The sequence below is a fragment of the Esox lucius genome, chromosome 19 (genome assembly GCF_011004845.1).
Source record: "Esox lucius isolate fEsoLuc1 chromosome 19, fEsoLuc1.pri, whole genome shotgun sequence".
In the NCBI taxonomy this organism is placed as follows: Eukaryota; Metazoa; Chordata; class Actinopteri; order Esociformes; family Esocidae; genus Esox; species Esox lucius.
Genome location: NC_047587.1, coordinates 7017740 through 7038592, shown reverse-complemented (window position 1 = coordinate 7038592; position 20853 = coordinate 7017740). Strand labels below are relative to the sequence as shown.

Here is a 20853-nt window from a genome sequence, read left to right as displayed (position 1 = left end):
CCTGAGCAGAAAAACACAATGTTGTGATCAGTGTGATCTAAGTTATTGTACACTGCAGCTACCTGGTGGCAAAACCATGCATTTACGGAAGGAAATTACCATAACCTACATCCACCTGGTGTGATTTTGAAACCACTCAAAGATACACAAAGAACGGGATTTTTCATTGCTTTACTTTTAATTGAACAAAAACCTGATAAAATAAACCTTGGAAATATCTGCTTCACACTTATGCATACTGCCAGAGACAGTCACATAATTATGAATAACATTCAGTATATTCTTCACTAATTAAAATCTTAAAATAGAAAATAGGCATCGAATACCAGGCAGACATAAGGTTATGAAAATGTGTAATTATTCTAAAGAATCGTACAACTGCACAAGCTAAGGTATAAAAAAATACATTAAAATCTATTGTTAATAAATATTACATTAATACACCATTTAATATATGGCCTTCTTCAGCCTCTTCTGTGACACAGTTCTTTGAACAGTAAATACTTGATTTGACGCATTTACAGACATTTGTTGTCAAATTTTTTGCTGCGGATCAATCTCAGAATTTTTTTAAAGGGCAAAAAAAGAAAAGCTTTAGTATGAGAGGTATAGTCATCTTTATTCCTGACATTTATTTTAGTTTGACTTGAAAATCCTGAGCTGCTGGAAAGGCAAATAATTGGTAATAGAACTACCAAAATGCATAGATAACAACAGTCAACTCCCGTCCTGGTTACTGATGAAAAGATGACTCTTGAAGGCCACAGAAAGAAGAATTATATCACTGGACTATCAGTGAGTGTCACTGGAGTATTACTGTATCCCATCCAAAATGGTCTTCTCCTGTTTGGGTGGACTCTGCTGCACCACTGCCACCGAGCTGGGATATGTCTCTGTCGATGATCTCATTCACTGCAGAAAAGACACACGTTGGGTTAAGTTTCAAGTCCCTTGTCGCTTCTTACTCGTCAGTTGTTTCTGCCATCTGAGGGCAGCATTGCAGCATCTTCTGAATCTCAGTGAAATGCCAAAGTTCAAAAGAAGTTAAAGGATACACGTAGCTGAAGACCAACGCATAACACAATCTGCTGCAGATGCATATTGCCTAAGCTTTAAATATCTCCCTTGACAGATGGCACACGACCTTATGAGAAACGACCAGCGAGACATTGGGGCATGGTCGAAAGTTTGTAGATGGGTGTGTGATGAAAAGGTTCTGGAGCTTAATGAATGTGTGGGATTCATGTGGAAGACTCCAGTATGCATTTATGACGTCTATTTATATTCCGCACAGTGCAACCAAAACACACGGATCAAATGACCACACACAAATGACCACGTCTATTCCTAGCAAATCCAGGAAAAGGTGGCGTGTTTGAAACCCGAGCCATGTATGAGGGTTGATGATAGACAACATATGTAAACAAACAAAGCACCAAGGCCACTCTAAGGGACTGAAATAAACCCATCCCGGGCTTTCTCAACCAACAGACTGGTTGGAAATCGGACAGGTCTATGTCACCTGCTTTACCGTCCTCCGTGAACACTTGCTGGACACTGTGAGGGGCTTAAAATGTGTGAGCAATTTCTTTGATCCCCTGGGTGAGGACCCCCCACAAATAAAATACAAACTTGAGCAAACTGGTAATTCAATTCCTGAGAGCCAGACGCAGCTTGCAAGCTGCGCAGTGACTGCAAATGGTATTCCTGCTATTCCACACAGAATGCCATGTTCATATGCTATCTGAGTAAGGCTGATGCTACATTTTGACCCCCCTCCAAAGGAAGTTTTGTTTGTGGGCCGCCACACCTGTCGATGGAAAGATTACTACTAATTGGTTTGGGGCCACCTAGAGGTTGGGCACCTGGACATGTGCCCTGAGTGCCCATCACATCTATTGGCCTCACCACCACTGTACTCCAGAGCAAGACAGGCAACAGCAAAGGCTACTTACATTATTTGACTGACTCATATTTTTCCATCATATTGCATTTGGGTGTTTTTAGGAAAGAAGTTAAACATATTTTCAGTATATTTACAGCAATATGGAATTTAGTCAACTAGTAAATTATTTAGACCGCCTGCCACTCCTCACAGTCCCCAGTTTGAAAAACTCTGGGCTATACCAACCCACAAACAGTTAAATGTCCTTTCCTCAGCACGCAATCAGGGCCCCTGCCTATAGTAAACCGAGATCATAACGCATGCAAACACTCATATGGATATGTGTATAAGCAAGCACCCACAGAGATACAAGGGCAGAGGGGGTGGCCATACAGCCCTGGAGGAAATCAAACAAAGACTTAGTGGACATATGGTGACAAGAATACTGGGCCACAGTAACTGTGTGGTCCAGGCAAACACAGACCGGCCAGAGAGAGTTGATTAATTAAAAAACCTGGTGGGCATGGTGAAAGCCTGAGAGCTTTATGGTTCATCGCCAGGCCCCTGAAGGCCTGTAATTACAGCCAGCTCAGTATCCATTGGTTTCTGAACTGTAAAGTTTTTTTATCTGTTCTAGTACATGGACTCTGTTTCTGGGCTGATGTTTTTAAGTAAATCTAGAGATTAAAAGAAAAGAGAAAGACCAGATAGGAGGAATAAAACTGATTATATTCCTAACAAATTCATTTTCTAATTGTACATACTAACACACATGCCTGCCCGCCTAGGCTGTCGTCTGTCTGTGATGTGCATTTTTATTTTATGTTGAATCCTTCCCAATGGTGGGCCTCATGCCTCTTGATGTTATTGTAAGTATAAATGTTTTATTAATTGACTTGCCAGCTTTAATTATATACCACAAGCACATCAACAACTTTGGAGCTGCTTACCATCATCCAGCGTGATCTCCTGGAGCCCCATGGGAACCTGCTTCTCCTCCGGCTCCTGCTTGACGCTCACTCTCCCTGCCCTGTCGTTGGTGAAGAGGGAATGAGGTGCTGGGAGACACTCCCGGAGGTCAACGCCAGAGGCTAAGCCGGCTCCACTGGGGGACAGGTGCCTCAGGGGACCCACAGCACAGGCCAACTCTGACGGGGAGGTACAGCAGGAGGGTGCTGCTCCGGGGGTGGGGGAATAAGAGGCTGGCAGGTCTCCGGCAGAGCGGTAGCTCAGACCGTGATCGGCCGGCAGGGCCGCCGCCTCTGAGGCAGACAGGGAGCAGTGGTAGCCGAGGGACTGCAGCTGGGTTGCATTGTGGGTGTTGGTGTCGGCAGACTGGACGGTGACGCCAGACAGGTCAGGTCCAATAAGGCTCTGATACATCAGACTCTCCCTATGAGGGCTGAAGGCAGTTGGCCCGGGCTGGACAGGCAGTGCCCGACTGGCCTGGGGAGCAGCAGGGCCGGGTCCCACGGCAGAACCGGTTTGGCTGTTATAAGGCATATTGTGTTGTGTGGCCTGGTAGACGGGCCCAGTCCGGGGGGTGGGCGTTGGATCAGGGGTTTCCATAGGACTTCTCCCCCGGTACCCCACACCGGGGCCGTAGCCGTGCAGGTTAGGGGAGTGCCGAAGGGCCGGGGAGCCTGATGGAGGGTACGCCGGCTGGGAGGACGGCGCACAGGGCGCCGGGCGACTACCAGAGGGCCCGTAAGACGGCCCGTCCTGAGAGAAGGCCATGTCCAGAGACCCCAGCGGGTTGCTGGTGGGACACAGGCCAGGGAGGCTGGTGCAGGCGGCCAGGTAGGCAGAGTCTCGGTGCTCCTGCTTCACACGAGGCGCCTCGCCGGCGGCGGTATATGGGTCTGAAGACGCGCCGGCCGAGTAGGTGAAGTTCAGCGTCTGGCTCCTTCTTCTCTTCCCGTTGCATATGTAGAACTGCACCTGGACTGCAGAGCTCACGGTGCTGTCGTGGTAGGGCGGAATCTCAACCACAATCCTGGACTGCGAAAGAGAGTGTTTCAAAATGACGAGATGCCTATTCCCAGGTATCCGCTGTCTCATGTAACTGCTAGGAGGGTTTTTACTTACTCTCTTACTCTTTTCTCGAATCACCTTTCCATCAACCTCCCACTGCGTGCGTCCATCTGGATAGATAAAACACTGCAATCAATGCGTTGAACCCTCGGTTAAAATTGCGTTAATGGAAATTAATTTCCCTTTGCTGCACTGGTTCTGAACAGTGCCGGTAAATGACCAAGTGGAAAGAACATATTCAAGCACAGTAAGGTTTGGGTTGGCCCAATAGTGTGAAAGGGATGCGTTAAATATAAACAGCAAGGCACTGAAAACCTGTCCTACTGGGACTACCAGGCTACAAATCTAGAATGGACTCTATGAATTAAATGCGTCGTTAGTGTCTCTTACCTGGGCCTTTCTCCAGGAAGATGACCTTTGACTCTGGGGAAATATTGGAGCCAGTGATGACCATCTCCTCCCCCCCGGTGACCACGCAGCTGACAGGACTGCAGCTCTCCATCTGGGGAAGGTCTGTGGCCGAGCGCTGGGCTGCGAACCAACAAGTGATAATCTATTGGATGTGTCTATTGGATACACAATAAAATAACATAATATACTGTAACCATGTAATAATTGTTTCCTACTGTATATATACACAGTTTGTAGTTTTGATACACGCCAGACTTTGTAAAACATTTTCTGCCAGGAATTGTGAAAGAGTGTTACATCATCCAGTTCTAATGGTACGTATGTTAGGACCTACAACCGCCACTTGAACGCCACAAATTCTCATGTAACTGTTTAGCACACGGACGTCTTTACTATGGAGCCATGCTGCTGCAATACATGAAGAATGTGATTTGGCATTGTCTTGCTGAAATAAGGAATGCCTTCCCTGAAAAAGATGATGCTCCGAGCAAAATGTTGCTCCAAAACCTGTATATATTGTTCATCGTTAATGGTGCCTTCACAGATGCGCAAGACACCCATGCCATGTGCACTAATGCACCCCCATACCATCACGGATGCTGGCTTTTGATCTGTGCCCTGATAACAAACCGGATGGTCCCTCTCCTCTTTAGTCCAGGGAGCGGTGTCCATGATTCCCAAAAATTATTTCTCATTTTGATTTGTCAGACCACAGGACAGTTTTGCACTTCGCCTCAATCCAACTGAAATTCCCTTGGACCCAGAGAAGTCAGTGATGTTTCTGGATCTTTTTTATACATGGTTTCCTCTTTGCATGGTGGAGTTTGTGGATCTTTGGATACAGCCACATATTGTGTTCACAGATAATGATTTCAGAAGTGTTCCTGAGCCCATGCAGTGATGTCCACTACAGATTTGTGTCTGTTTTTAACATAGTGCTGCCTGAGGGCCCAAAGATCACGGCCATCCAATATTGGTCTTCGGTCCATTGCATTCAGAGATTTTTACCAGATTCTCTGAATCTTTTAATGATATTACGTACCGGAGATGATGAGATCCTCAAACTCTTTGTAATTTTACATTGAGAGACGTTATTCTTAAATTGTTGCACCATTTGCCTGCGCAGTCTTTCACAAACCCTTCCCCATCTTTACTTCAGAAAGACTCATCCTCTCTGGGATGTTCTTTTTACACCCAATCATGTTACTGACCTGTTGCCAATTAACCAAATTAGTTGTGAGCTGTTCCTCCAGGTTTTTTATTTGCATTACACTTTTCCAGTCTTTTCTTGTCCCTGTTCCAGCGTTTTTTTTTTTAAACATGTTGCTGGCACAAATTTCCAGTTGGGCATATATTTTTCAACAAACAATAACATTTCTCAGTTCCAACAACTGATATGTTGTCTTTGTACTATTTTCTATTGAATATATGGTTTATATGATTTGCCCATCATTGCATTATTTTTTTTCTTCACATTTTACACCGTGTCCCAACTTTTTGGAAACAGGGTTGTACACAGAACATACTCACAGCACTCCACAGGAAGAGAGGCAGCTTGCAGACACAGGATCTTGCCACTGGGCTGAGGTATAAAAACACGGAATGCCATTCGCACACGCGTGTTCTTCCGTCCGATGTCGGTCTCACCCTTCCTGAGCTCAATGTCGGAGTTCCTCAGCTTCAGGATACCTGCACAGTCAATGCTGGTGAGGTAGCAACACAAGCATTAGACAACATACAAACACATAAGGGGAAATCATTATTATTATAATAATAAAAAGTAAAACATTTAACATGGTTAACTACTTTTTAATTTCACAGATAACATAAATGTAGATAATAAATGAAGACCACAATTCTTAAATAGTTCAAATTCTAAATATGAACTCAAAAAATACTTTTTTCATAAACCCAACTATTTCATAAAGTAATGTATTTAATATTCTGAAATTATGCTCTAGTGACCCCGTGCCTGCATTTCGTTGTGCTGTACTTGTACTGTTCAATGACAAAGTTTTATGTAATCCAGTGGAGACAAAATAATGCTTAGATTCTTTCACTGTGGAAGATAGTCACAGTTCCATGACAGCACATCAAGGTTGTGATTTGATTATGATGCTAAAACGCTTAAACTTCAGCTCAACACAAAGAGAAAACATCCCTGCTTTTGCAATTCGAATGAATAGAACTCACAGTGGTAGCCATCATAGATCAGGACACCAATAAATCAGAAGCACAAATATTATATCAGTCCGTGTGATGGTTTGAAATCATCAGTCTTGCATAGTTATGAGCAGTACCTGGTGGACATATTGTTTTCGGGAAGGAGAGGTATTTCCAGAACTTTAGTGCAGCTTATCACGCTTTCTTGGCAAGCAGTAGCCACCGTTTTCCCAGTTACTCTATGCACCTGGTAAAAGGCATGGGGTCTTAAGTGGCGATCATCTGCCGTTGCAATGAAAACCTGAAGGCTGACTGGCTTCTCGTTGTATCCAATGAGCTGTAAAGGAAAACAATCCATATGAATAATAAAAGCATAACACTGAATTTACTGAGAAACCTCATTTGAGAAACACACCATGTGCACACTGAGCAAAGCTTTTCACAGACACCCATACGCACTCGAGAGATTTCGTAAGCTGGTCAATAAGGATTTCCCCTCAATTTTTTGCTCAAACTTGTTTTGAAAGCAATTGGGCTCATCAAAATTAATTGAGGGGAAGCACCTGTGTGAGCTTGAAAAATGTCAACATGCCTACAGTATGGGACGTAAGGAAAGCACAGTTAGTGGCATTAGAGCAGACTAGAGAAAGAAGCTATATAGCTTTAATACTGTAGTAATTAACCCAACGCTAAGTAAACTGGCTGGTATACATTACATAGTAAAGCTTTGCTTATCTCAGCTCGCCATCTGTTGCTGCCTGATCCAGATATGGCAGTCCAGTCTCACAAAATTATGTAAGTGGACACAGTGCCACAGAAGGACCACTGGGAAATAGTGCTCTGCAAGATGTTATAGTGTCATCGCAGGCCCATTTGACAAATAGTGATCTGTTTAGTGTTAAGGAATATAGCCCCAGTGCAGACCCACTGGCATAAAGTGTTCTGCTAAATGTTGGCTAATACCTTGAGTACACAGTGTGTGATACGCCAAGACCAGAATATTTCCACTGAGAAATCAGAGACAGGGGTTCTTGTTATTGGTACTTCATTATGATTCTAACTTTGAAGTGACTACACTCTAGAGTTTAGAGGTTTTAATGAATTATGGAAACCTCTTAGACCTTAGATTCTCTGTCACGTAATGAGTCACACTGAAGATTCATTTGAGTTCATGTCGCCGGGGCAATGTGTGTGCAAAAATGCGAATAAAACCAGCCTGAGGTCCATCAGGGACTCGAGTGGACTCTAGTCCTCTATCATACCAAACGTAAAGCTCACACATGTACAGCTATCAGACTAGAAGAGAAAAAAAGTCAACCGTGGTCTATTAAGTGTGACAAACACTTCAGCTGAAATGTCACTTCAACGGAAAACTGCCAACAGTAGTATCAAAACAACTTGTCGTGACAACCATACAGATGGAACCATTTTCTGTTTAGTTTGGATCTCTAAGAAAGCCTACAAAGTTGTCCGTGCATAGAGAGCACATCCTATAGTTCTCGGGAGAAACCATGACAGTCGGTCCTCCATCACTGTACATTTACATGTGATCACGCTCCCTGGACTGAAATAGCATGCGTTTAACGAGACAAAATAACATGCAAACGCAGGTACATTGCCATAAGGTAATGAAAGACCCCTTTCACCTTGACTACAGGATGTCCTCCCAAGGCAGCCTTGACAGCACCACGACTGCCCTCGGTCTCGTAGTGGGCCCTGTGGTGGCCTCGCGGCTGCACATCCACCTTCAGCTCACACTGGCCAAACTGACTGGGCAGGGGCCAGTCCAGAGGGGGCAGGGACGAGGGTCTGGATGAGGAGGCAAAGCAGGCTTGTATTTAGATTGGACTGGATTCAACTTTATTGTCACCGAACAGAACAACGATATGCAGTAAGAGCATCTAACCAGAAGTGCAGAGATTTACAGAAGCCAGCGGAGTGAACTTGTCCACCTGAACTTGTCCAATTAGAAAACCTAATTTTCCACAACAAAACCTTACTATGATTTGCAACGGAGTGTGTTAATGTAAACAACCCTGGCGTTGTTTCTTATAAATATACAGTCAATCAGATTTTGTGTCAGAAATTACCATGGGTGTTTGTGTTGTGTTTTTCACCTCAAGTTAAGCTCTCCTGACCCCTGTCCTTGCTAGGGTTGCTATGGTAGTACAATGACTGCATCATGCTGAGTGATCAGGGAAATTAAAATACACTTTGAACTAGTGCTTGCAATAAATGAAGAACATGCGCTGGCATGATTATAAATAACAAACCTGAAAAGGGGTGTGTTGCCAGGCTTGGGTTTGCCCCAGGAGAAGTGTGAGGGAACGGAAAGAAAAAGTTCTTCAAAAAGGCCTTCTTGTTTCAGACTTGCCCCAGGCTCCTCTGCAAAAGAGTTTGGATAAGGCAGCGCCACCCCTTGGTCTTCCAACCCCAGACCTGTATCCCCTTGCCCGTGCAGTAGACCCATGTGAGCCTGCTGCGAGGTCTTCCTGGTCTTGGAGGGAACGTCTACCTCAGGGTGGTTGTACAGGATGCCCCCTGTGGCACCAGGGCTTCCAACCACCCAGGTGTCCTCAGTTACACTTCCCCTAGGAGAGTGGCCTGGCGTGGGGCACGGGGACTGATGAGGGGAGGTCGAAGGTGACGGTCCGTGCCCGTAAACCTCTGCGCTGGAGTGACGTCGCTTCCCGCAGGGCGACGTGGGCCTCGAGCCAGACCTGGAGGCGGGGCGAGGGTTGAGCCAGTTCTCCTCCGTGACACTGTTGCGCGGAGACTGGCGAGGGGACTGGTGCGGAGAGAGGGTGTTCATGAAGTACTGCTGCTGCCAGAGCTCCACCCCAAACCCCGCCACAGCCTGGCCCTGGGGCGAGCAGCCCGGCGACACCAGGGGGGACGCCAGCGGGGAGCTTAGGGTGACGCGGGCGGCCGCCTCGTTCAGCTCGGCCTCCACGTCATCGTAGATGTGGGAGAAGGACTCGCAGGAGGACAGGTCGGACAGCCAGCTCCGGGACGACAGGCTGCTACAGGGGCTGGGGTTCAGGGAGGACGAGTCCCGGTAACACGGGTCCAGGGGCAGGTAAAGGTGATCCTGGGACCAGGACCGTTCGCGGCTGCCCTCCCCACCGCCATCTGCCCCCCCGACAGGCACGGCGTTCGGGCTCGAGGCCAGCTCCTGGTGACTCTGGCTAATGGATGTGATCTGGATGCTGGGGCAGTCGAACGCCTTGGGGTGGATTCCCGCCGGTCCGCACCTGAAACTGTGAGCTTCGTATCCCGTGCCGAGGTGAGAGTCAAACGCCTGAAGGGGAGACAGGTTCGAGGCATCTTGGTGGTGCTGGGGACTCTGGTGCGGGTCATGGGCCTGGTCAAAAGGCTGATTGACCAAAGAGTGGGTGGCGTAGTACGACGTGCTGTCATCTGGGTCTGCACCTGGGTATGTGAAAGAAAGTCCTAGGCAAATTTAGGGGGTGGTACATCTGCAATGCAAAGTTTCTAGTCTATAGGCCACGGACGGTCAAAACAGTGCCATTCACAGCGGCAGAGCCTATAAACTCACAGAAATTGTTTTCTATTACTCATTGATTCGATACAGACTAATCATCCAAAGGGTAATCCGCTGAGGACATTTTCATAAACTCCCAGTTCCTTCATGACGAGTCTCTAACTGTGCAAAAGGCTAGAGAGTGACCCATTTTGCATGGGTCTCTCTGGCTAGGCGCTAGATTAACAACAGCAGTACCCGCCAGGCTCATTCACACACACACAACTGCATGCGCTTACAGCTGTCAACAGGGTAGCAGCCTACTATTAATATGCAGGTTCACACCAAACACACACACACTCACACATTGTTCTGCTCTGGTCTGTACACAAAAATGCAAAGGAGAGATGATAAAGGACCGATTGTGCCCTGACACGACCACATAAAACAACTCCATCACGTTGACTTATTTGCAAAACTAATGAATGTAATGAATATAAATATTATCTGAAGCCACAGTGGCTCAGCTGCCCCTCAGGCTGGTAGTGAGAACATGTTGGCCCCAGACTGAGCTGCGGGTGCCATTTACAGCCTCTGGAAATAAGGAAGGAAACCGACAAGACATGGGCGGATGGCAAGCAGGGAGTGGGCGGTTATCTCTTGGGTAACTCTACTCCCCTATAGCTGACATCACCTTTCAGATTCCACATGGCCCAAGTGACGGACATTTGACCTCTCAAGTAAATTCCTCTTAAAATCCTTGGCAGAAAACTATCTATATGCAAGACAATATGACACGACAAAACGGGCAGTTGTTCAATCAAATGTATATATAAAGCCCTTTTTACAACAGCAGTTGTCACAAAGTGCTTTACAGAGACACCCGGCCTTAAACCCCAAGGAGCAAACAACAGTAGTGTTGAATTGTTAATATTATAGTATGTAATACTACAAGTAAACAGCTTCATGTTGACCCACTGGGATTGTTTTATTTGCTAAACGCTTAAATATAATCCAATGCAATTTACAACTGTACAATAACCTCATCATCTTTCAAGATGTCTGTTGATATTTTGCACATTTTCAGGGCAAGCATATGGAACAGTGAACATTTTATTTTAGAGATATGTCAAATTCATCTGACAGTCTAGGCTTATTAGGTTACTCGATCGATAGACTACAGGTTCCTTGCACAGCAGTACTGCAGACTACAGTCGTATTCTACAACTTCAGATTAAAGACCAACAAACGGTAAATAGGCACGGGATGGTTAACTTTGTAACAAACTACGACTTGGTACAGCGGATACACAGTTGCAACAAAACCAAAAAAAAAAAACTCACCTGCGGGGCCTAGCTGTTGTTGCGCGTCCTCCCCGAAAATAAGTCTGAAGTCGAGCTCCTCATTGCTGCTACAATTTACAGTACTCATTCGGTCTGACAAGTCGGTTCTTTATACGCGGGGTGTTTCAAAACTGCATTCAAAATGTTAAACGACACCACAGTAAGCGGAAATTACCTTTGTTTTGAGTGTAAACCGCGACGAGCATTATCCGAAGTTGTAAATAACTGGAGCGAATCCAAAATGCGCGTTACCCCCAGAGTGCATTTACGACGATAGTATAATCGGGTTACTTTAGGAGTTATACTCTAAAAATAAGTGAACGCAGAAAGTACTTAGCACGTAGCTAGTTAGTCTCGATGACCCACGAAGTAACAGTGTTCTCACTAAACTTCCACATCACAAACGCATTACAGGCAGCTCGGTCATGACGTCAGCAAAATCCACCACCCGGCATTACCCGTACAGTAGCTGGAGAAAGAAGGTAGGCGTAGGCCTACTACTGTACTACTAGAACAACAAAGAACATTAAACATTTGCGCTGGGAAAGCTGCAATAAATTACACGAATAAAGATATCGTTAAAATTAAACTTTTTATTAAAATTAACAAAGAAACCATCCTTTGATCCATTAACACACCCCGCATGTATTGAAAAATAAATATTCACGGTTGAACTACGATAAACGAGTTCAACAAGGGGGAAAAAAGATCAAAAGCAAGTGTTCCTGGATTTTTAAGGCCCAGCTTCAGACCACAATATATTAAATACGGTCTTAGATAATGTACTGTATTTCAACAAATCCTGTACTGCCCTCCTCTGGTAATACGTTTTCAGTTCAATGACAGTACCAACTCAGTTCAAAAATACACTTAAAAATAATAACTTAAAAAATAAGTAGCATAACAGTCTGCAATCATGGTGATGTACGTCTGCAAAATAATTCCAGCCATGAAACACTCAAACAATAAAGATACTGGCTCACTGTAAGACGCTCTGGTTGCAATGTTTCCAGCTCCACAGTGGCCCTGAGCTTCTGTACGAATGACCCCCCCTATTGATAAGAACTGACCCCTGTCATCAGTAAATAAAAAGGTGCATGCTACTGTATAGTGGTGGTAAAGCGTTCGTCTTTTCACAGCGGACACACAGTGGCGTATTTACACCGCGCTGGCCTTGTGCGTCACACCGTTTGGAAGAGTTGACGCTCCACTGCTCGCGCGTGGCTCCGCTGGGTTTTCAGACAACGGTCTTTTCCTGGCTTCACATCCTACAGTGGCGTCCTCCTCGTTTGGGGAATCCTTCCTCTTCTCCTCCCTCTTCCTCTTGCCTACCAACCCAGAGTGCCCTTCACCAACCCTCCCCTCAGGCAGGCCCAGGACACGCAGGCAGACTATAGCAGCAGCCTGCTCGGCAAACTTCTTTGACTTTTCCCTGCAGGAATGTAACGGAAGACAAATCGTTATTGCATTGTAATGAAGTGTTATGTAGCATTGTTATGTTACAACGCTGTCATTCATGATAATCATGTGTCACAACAGTACCCACTTCAAGCATTACATTAGCAGGTATTAACCCGGTCACTAGCCGGGTGTCGCATTAAACATTAGCTATAAACTCACCACAGAGTGGACCTGTACTTTTTTCCTGCCATTGTTACTATAGACTGGAACGCCCGGTCTTGAGAGCGCTGTATCTGAAAACGTCCCACACAGTGGATCCAGTTAGAAACCTCCACACATGAACAGACCACACATGTTGTGTGGCCTCCCCGAACTCTGACGGCTTGGATGGACGGAGAAAGGCCGCACGTAATTAAGTAGACAACTTACAGTCTCATATGCTGGTTGCTCCAGGTTCTCCTTGCGGCTCCACTCTAGCAGGAACATCTTAGGGCTAAACTCACCGGGGTACTCCCTCCTAGAACGCAAACGTCACACCGAAATGAACATGCGCCGGTTACAACAATGCCTGTTATAAGTAGCAATAAAAGTGACAGTCAACGTAGAGAGCAGTGCTGCGGTGACCAAACCAGAGGGAGGTGGGAAAAAAAACTGTTGCAAATGGACTTGGAACAAACCGCTCAAATTTGACACGCATTGTAGTGACATCACCGTCAAGAACCGGGTGGTTGGGGTCACCACGGTTAGTTTGGATGGCATCCCTTCTGGTCTGTAGTTCTGCCTGGGTCTTCTTGTAGTATTCCTGCAGCCCATAGGCCTCACTGGAAAACATCGGCGTATAGATTAAAACTCAGACATCAACCACCAATACTACAGTGTCTGACTTATTAAAATCAACTGCTTTGACCATGACAACCCTTTTCCCTGGTTTTGAATTTTCAACCACTTTGTTCACCAATAGAATTATATTTTAAATATATATAGTGGCCTAGATTCTGTACTCTGACTCTGGGGCCACTGACTCTGGAACCACTGTAGCATTGGTTCAAATCCAGCCTTTGCTTTTCCAGCAATAACCTCTTCAGCCACTTTCTCTATCCTGTAACGAATACAAATAACAGAAGATATACAGTAGCAGTAATTTTTTTCATTACATTCAGGGACTTATTTAGACCTGGGACACCAGGTGGGTGCCATTTATGATGAGGTAGAGCAGAACGTCCCTGATTAGGGAGTTGCACTTGAGAACTGGCTTCAAGGGAACATATTTCAATACCACTGATCTACAATAGGAAATGTATTTTGTTGACATTGTTTTGGTTACTGTTAGAAGTCATACGTTTTAATGCCTTTACTATGATTCTACAATGTGGAAAAGAGTAAAACTAAAGAAATAAACTTGCATCCAAACTTTTGACTGATGCAGCATATTATTAAAAAAATGATGATATAGGTTCATCAACAGAATCATATTTGAAACATATTACACCTTAGCTTCATCAATAGAAAAACTATAAAAACCAAACAGAATGTAAGAAGTGCAGTATACAGCCTAAGTTCTCAGACATCTTGGTTGAAACAACGTGTACCAGATCTCTTCATTGGTTTGGGCCGACAGCAGCTGCTTCCCCAGCGGAGACTCGACCTTCTCTCTCAGAATTTGACACAGGCAGTACTTCGTGTTGAAGGCATGGTTGTCATAGCGGACGGCCTAGGAACACCGAAAAGCACAAGCCTTTCTAAGTGGGAATCTAGCATGACACAATTCCTTATTTGCTTGGTAAAACTGGCCCAAAGTCATTAATCTTGGATTTACGTGACACATTGTATGTCCGTCATCAGATTAAAATACAGGCCTTGGTTTTCCTCACCAAAAATATGTCAACTCATGATATCACAAGTGATATTTGACATTGAGCATTCTGGCCTGCAGTGGACTCACATATTTGAGGTACTCCTTCATGACCTCCTCCACGGCCAGCAGTCCCTGACTCCGGAACACTGATGGGTTCCACATAGCTGCCCTGGCAACCATCACAGAGGACGCTCCGGTGGCCTTCCGGAACTCCTCAAAGTCAGCGTGGGCTTTGATCAGGTCCAGAGAACCACCACTACACAACAAAAATGGAGCAGTTAAGTAAAAGAAATTCATTTCACGGCACACAAAACTAGCGACGGGTGTCGATTCGTCTGTATTCACAGCACTTGGTCACTCACTTGGCAATGACAGGAATGGACACAGACTGGGACACAGCCTTGATGACATCACAGTGAACAGGGTGTCTTGGTCTTTCATCTTTTAACCTGAGGAAGAAGAGACAGTCATGAAATCCATCAGACATGCAAAACCAAAGGGAAGCTAATGGGCCAAAAACCCATCTCAGTTCATCAGTAGACATTGTTTTGTACCCAGAATCTAAAATCAAATACAGATGATTGCAAAACAACAAAAGTGTGATAAGGACTTTACCTGCCATGCACGCCAATAGCAGAAACTCCTGTCCCCTCAATCCTCTTGACCAGACTAACAGTCTCTTCCAGCTGAAAAATCAAACACAATGGTCAGTATACACATTAAATGGATGCTTTAAATCATTTAACCCATATTCTGAGAGGAACACCAGCTAAACTGCTAAAACGTCAATGTTCGCCTACATCAAATATGCACTTTTAATGGTCTTAAAAAAGGTGACGTCACAAGTCTGATGAATAAGGGTCAAATATCATGTGACCAAAAAAAAGCCATTACTGTTTAAACTTACCGTGGGCAAGATTCTGATTTTACACGTCACTGGTTTTGACACTCCATTTACAAGGGTTCTAAGAATCTGAAGAGAGGTAAAATGAAACCTTTATACAACTATTGACATTTTGATTTGAGTTCATGGATCATTGTGGAGAAGAGAGAGGCCACTAACTGCTTCAATTTGGTCCGGGTTCGAGAGGAGAGCAGCTCCCATTCCACCCTGCAAGAGATACAGAGAACCAGGTATTCAGGTGACATTCACCTAGGTGTGGGGACAGGATATCGGTGTGAACTGACTTAACATGGTTCTTGACAAACACTGTCATCAATAGCTCACCTTAGTAGAGTATTCTTTAGGACAACCCATGTTTATGTCAATGGCCGCCACATCATTCTCCCTACGAAGTACAAATAGGAACACACAAGAAAATAATTTGGCGAAGGGCTGTAAGGTTTTCCCATTTACCTGTGAGATAAAACACAGTGTTGTCCCTCTCAACACTAATTACAGACAGAATATGCTTAGATATTCTTTCTTTTATTGAACAGGAAAAGAAAGAATATATCCACAATAGTAGGACAGTGTTCAATACTCACACAAGCCGGGCTACAATAAGTGCTCTGTCCGGGTCCGCAGTTCCCTGCAGGTGACAGTCATGTTGAATATCAAAAAACAATTCGGACACAGTGCAAAGGGTTCAGTTGAAATCCCCATGAGCCAATTCTACCAACACGATAATGTCAATATATATTCTGTACTCTATATGGTTTTGCAGTAGTCTTGATAGTTCTCCGTTTTTTCGACAGTACATTTTGCTAACCTGTTTAAAAGGAATTTCAATTGAAGGAGCCAAGATACCATCTTTCACGTTACAGAGGGACATCAGTTGTGTGTACATTTCCCCAAGACAGTGAAGGCTAATGAGTGAGGCCTACCATCTGTAAGACAACATGCTCTTTCTCCTTTTTGCAGGTCCTAAACATAACTCTCTCATCAGGAGCCACGAAATCCACCGTTTCCAAGACCTCTGCGAATTACACACACACACAGACACACACCTCCATCAGGAATTGTGACTGTTGTTTCTATAATGAAAGATGAAGGAGTAACAGAAACCTACCATTGACAACTCTCTGACACTGTGCCATTTTGATGTCAATCAGCTCCTACAAAACATACACACTTAATTAATAGAAATGAAAGACAAAGGTTTCCCTTGATAAACTGACAGTCAAAGCCATAGAAACAGGAATAGCCTACTGTACCATGAATCACACCTCAACCAAGGTGCCAACAGATTTACCTCAGAATACACATTATCAACCCCAGAATCCATTGCCAACAGATTTACCTCAGAATACACAATATCCACCCCATAATCCAGTGCCAACAGATTTACCTCAGAATACACAATATCCACCCCATAATCCAGTGCCAACAGATTTACCTCAGAATACACATTATCAACCCCATAATCCAGTGCCAACAGATTAACTTCAAAATATACAATTTTAATCCCACAATCCAGTGCCAACAGATTTACCTCAGAATACACAATATCAACCCCGTAATCCAGTGCCAGCAGACTTACCTCAGAATACACAATATCAGCCCCATAATCCAGTGCCAGCAGTCTCATTGGTAAGGTGCCAACACGCACCATAGGAGCCAATGCATTTATATTTCGGAAACACAAGCTGCCCACTGTTCTGGCTGTCATGTTTTCTTTGTTCGCCTGGTTCAAAAAAAGAAACGAAACACACAACATTCAGTAGAGTGATTAGACCTTGGTCCTCCAAGAAATATCACCATAGATTCTATAGACACCACAGAGTATTCCCCACCCCGCCCTTACCTCAGCTCATACAGTTGTGGCCATACGTATTGCCACCTTTGCACTTTCTTCAAATAAGATGTGACTCTGTGATGCTGGCCTTCTAGGCAGAGTTGCAAAGAAAAAGCCATATCTCAGACTGGCCAATACAAAGTAAAGATTAGAAATTGTAGTATTTTATGAAACTGCCAAAACGGAGTGATAGCCTTCCTTCTACATGATCCCTTTCATCCTGAACAAATCTCCCACTTCACCACCACCAAAGCAACCCCAGACCATCACATTGCCTTCACCATGCTTGACAGATGGCATCAAGCACCCCTCCAGCATCTTTTAATTTGGTCTGCATCTCACAGATGTTCTTCAGTGTGATCTGAACACCTCAAACATAGATGTGTCTATCCCCAACACCTCTTTTCCAATCTTCTTCTGTCTACTGTGTGTTCTTTTGTCCATCTTTATCTTTTCATTCTATTAGCTAAGATGACTTCTTTGCAACTCTGCCTAGAACACCAGCATCTTGAAGTCACCTCATCACTGTTGACGTTGGGAATGGTATTTTGTGGGTACTATTTAAAGAAGCTGCCAGTTGAGGACCTGTGAGGTGTCTGGTTCTCAAACTAGACAGTCTGATGTATTTGTTCTCTTGCTCAGTTGTGCACCGGAGCCTCCCACTCCTCTTTCTGTAGTGGTCACAGCCAGTTTGTGCTGTTCTGTGCAGGGAGTGGTACACAACATTGTGTTACAGCAAGAATAGACTGACATGTTTCAGAAGAAAGTCCTTTGTTTCTGGCCATTTTGAGCCTGTAATCCAACCCACTATTTCTGCTTCTTCAGATACTCAATAAGGCTAAAGAAGGCCAGTTTAATTCCTTCTTTAATCAGCACAACTATTTATGCACCATGCTGACACAAGTGCAAAAGAGGTTTCTAATGATCACCAAGTCTTTTAAAATGATAGACTTGGATTAGCAAACACAACGTGCCACTGGAACACAGGACTGATGGTTGCTGATAATGGGTCTCTGTACGCCCATGTAGACACTCGATTAAGAATCAGTTTCCAGCTACAATAGTCATTTACTATATTAACAATGTCTACACTGTATTTCTGAACAATTTACATTATTTTGAAGGACAACAAAATCTATTTTCTTTTGAAAACAAGGACATTTCAAAGTTACCCCAAACGTTTGAACGGTAACGTATATGTGAAGGACAGCTTGAATTTGTCTCTGGTTTTCTCCATTGTAGTAGGCACAGTAACACAAACCGCCACTCTGGAGAGAGCTACTCACATATAAAACATTGAAACAGTGAAATCAATGCCTCAAGGCTGCTTTGAGAACACAGACTGGAACATGTTCAGAGATGTATTCACCCAGGACACCACCAACACTGAGAATCATACATCAGCGGTCAAAGGCTTCAATAGGAATTGTGTGGATAATGTTGTTCCCACAATAAATATTTTTGATTAATCCTAACAAAGACCCTGACCAGAGAAACTTAGATCCTATTCCAAACCTTTACCTCAACATTCAATGTCACTCTACAACACCCCAACAACAGATACAAGATGAATAAATACAAGGTTTTCAAATCCATTGGGGATGCAAAATAAACTCTGAACCTTCAATCTACAGAACTGTGACAAATTAAAGGAAAAACTGGAAAAAAATAACAAATGCAGATGTCTCATTAAAGGTGTACATTTGGCAACAGTTCATCGATTAATGTCATATGATGCTCTGTGGCATTTATAAAAATGCTGAGCAGGCCCAGTTGACCTACATTTTGGATAAAGATGGCAAGAAAAATGGATCTAAGTGACTTTGAAGTAATACAAAATGTTCTGCAAAACAGAGATTTCAAAAGTATTGGCACACCTACAATAAATATTTTGTGAAGCCTCCACTGGACTGGATAACAGCACTGATCCTCTTCCTGTAAAGTCTCACACAAAAGCTGCAAACACCACTCCTCCAAGCCACACATTTCAAAATCCTTGATCGTTTTAGCTTTGCACTTGTGGATTGCCCTCTTCAATTCAAACTACAGATATTCAACTGGATTCAAGTCTGGAGACTGAGATGGCCATTGTCAGTTTTTTTTTATTTAAATAAATGATATTGTGGTCACACAACCATTTCTGTGTTGTTTTTTAAAGTATGTTTGTGCTCATTGTCTTGTTGAAAGACCCATCCACAGCCAGGTCTCATTTAAGGGCAGAGGCAGCCAGGCTTTGGGCTAAAATATCTTGTTATTTAGTGGAATTTATTTATGCCATTGAGCTTAACAAGAGCCCTTTGTACAATGGAGTAAACTAGAGGTCAGTAAGTGACAGTGAATGAGGTGCTTGATATTTACTGATGGATAATGTGCATAGGTCACCATGAGGTGATAAGGTGCAAAGTTGCTCACCACTTGAGATGACAAACATGGTTGGGTGAGGTGCCCTAGCAAGCTCAGTGATCAGCTCAAACTGTTTGATTTTGAACAAATAAGGGTTGAATAGTGTCATCTTGAAGAATCTTTTTCAATTCTTTACAGTTATTGGGATTGGAGATTTGAACATAATGACGGCAAAAGATGTTTGGGCTTTAAACTGACCATTTTTAGGTTTCTACCACAGTCCAGCGTTCGATAAGGTAGGCTGATATTGAGGAAACGGCTTAGTTAAAGAGGGAATCTGAAAATAGGGCTTTCTAGATAAGTTGTTAACAGCGAGTCTGGATTGGTATTTTCAGCGGGGGCATATCAAAGTCGGATCTAGTTTCCCCCACGAACTTCTAGTTGTATTGATTTCTCACCGTTTCATGTGGTTTGAACGCAGCACGAAGCTGCCCAATCTGTTCTGGGTAAAAATGTTATCTGTTTTCAGATTATTTAATGAAATCACAACACGCTGAGGGTGTAACGTTAATTCTATTATATTTTCTTAACTGGCAAATATGTCAGTTTTTCTCAGTGTTTATAAAACATGATGTGGGACGAAGACTGTGCGGTGCTGGTGTGGCATTTCATGTGCGTTCAACCAGAGAAACGTGTAAGTGGCGTATATGCTGCCCGTTATACCATTTGCAGTTCAGATTTTTTGTTGTAATACATGATTAAAATAACTCACCATCATTTACATAAATGGAATGTAAGTGCTCTCTTCATTTGAAGCTCCGATAGACGCGTGTTGACAGCATACATTTACACTCTACGTCATCAAGCCTCGCCGATTGATATAGAAATACAGCGCATAGAACATCAAATGAACATAAAAATCCGCAATTCTTTATGAAACATAATAGCTTCTATAGTGTAACGTACCTGCTGTATAATCCATTTGAACATAATAAAATAATCAATAAGAGACGAATGTTTAAGGGCCATATTATTTATATTATCTGACTGGCAGTTATTGGTACAGACACGTTATTCATTTCAAATCAACATTTTCTACACAGCATTACTGGTACATGCAAACAATTAAAATCCAAACAAACTTTATTTCACGTTGCTTACTGTAGAGGGTTCTCAGTGCGATATAACTGTTGTCC

General features: G+C 43.8%; 2 protein-coding genes across 4 annotated transcripts; both read right to left on the bottom strand.

The window, feature by feature from the left end:
* Positions 1–174: 174 nt before the first annotated feature.
* Positions 175–11755, bottom strand: nfatc3b (nuclear factor of activated T cells 3b). Of its 2 annotated transcripts, none has more exons than XM_010883223.3 (9): positions 11321–11755; positions 8767–9946; positions 8140–8302; positions 6631–6830; positions 5861–6033; positions 4310–4450; positions 3974–4029; positions 2836–3886; positions 175–912 (listed from the first exon to the last, which is right to left on the bottom strand). In XM_010883223.3, the coding sequence occupies exons 1-9, from the start codon at positions 11406–11408 to the stop codon at positions 803–805; spliced, it is 3162 nt and encodes a 1053-aa protein (XP_010881525.2). In that variant the 5' UTR covers positions 11409–11755; the 3' UTR covers positions 175–802. The 2 variants fall into 2 exon arrangements, with proteins under 2 accessions (XP_010881525.2, XP_010881526.2); XM_010883224.3 differs by having other exon boundaries at positions 8767–9925; positions 11321–11754.
* A 140-nt stretch (positions 11756–11895) lies between these two features.
* dus2 (dihydrouridine synthase 2) lies at positions 11896–20524 on the bottom strand. 2 transcript variants are annotated; one of them, XM_034288067.1, is made up of 17 exons: positions 20430–20446; positions 17324–17405; positions 17060–17203; positions 16589–16634; positions 16404–16495; positions 16065–16108; positions 15805–15865; positions 15640–15687; positions 15484–15549; positions 15192–15262; positions 14939–15025; positions 14664–14832; positions 14311–14432; positions 13399–13542; positions 13151–13238; positions 12941–13014; positions 11896–12752 (listed from the first exon to the last, which is right to left on the bottom strand). In XM_034288067.1, the coding sequence occupies exons 3-17, from the start codon at positions 17186–17188 to the stop codon at positions 12479–12481; spliced, it is 1515 nt and encodes a 504-aa protein (XP_034143958.1). In that variant the 5' UTR covers positions 17189–17203; positions 17324–17405; positions 20430–20446; the 3' UTR covers positions 11896–12478. The 2 variants fall into 2 exon arrangements, with proteins under 2 accessions (XP_034143958.1, XP_010881527.2); XM_010883225.4 differs by lacking the exon at positions 17324–17405 and having other exon boundaries at positions 20430–20524.
* Positions 20525–20853: the final 329 nt, after the last annotated feature.

What these genes read in the sequence shown, in the direction of transcription:
- dus2 (XM_010883225.4), bottom strand. An exon ending in GTGTCAGAGAGTTGTCAATG is followed by an intron (nt 16,496 to 16,588) that starts GTAGGTTTCTGT and finishes TGTAATTCGCAG; the next exon opens with AGGTCTTGGAAACGGTGGAT. An exon ending in AAGTACAGGTCCACTCTGTG is followed by an intron (nt 12,753 to 12,940) that starts GTGAGTTTATAG and finishes ACATTCCTGCAG; the next exon opens with GGAAAAGTCAAAGAAGTTTG.
- nfatc3b (XM_010883223.3), bottom strand. Translation starts at nt 11,408, where the DNA reads ATGAGTACTGTAAATTGTAGCAGCAATGAGGAGCTCGACTTCAGACTT. An exon ending in GAGGACATCCTGTAGTCAAG is followed by an intron (nt 6,831 to 8,139) that starts GTGAAAGGGGTC and finishes TTTCCTTTACAG; the next exon opens with CTCATTGGATACAACGAGAA. An exon ending in CTTCCTGGAGAAAGGCCCAG is followed by an intron (nt 4,030 to 4,309) that starts GTAAGAGACACT and finishes TTATCTATCCAG; the next exon opens with ATGGACGCACGCAGTGGGAG.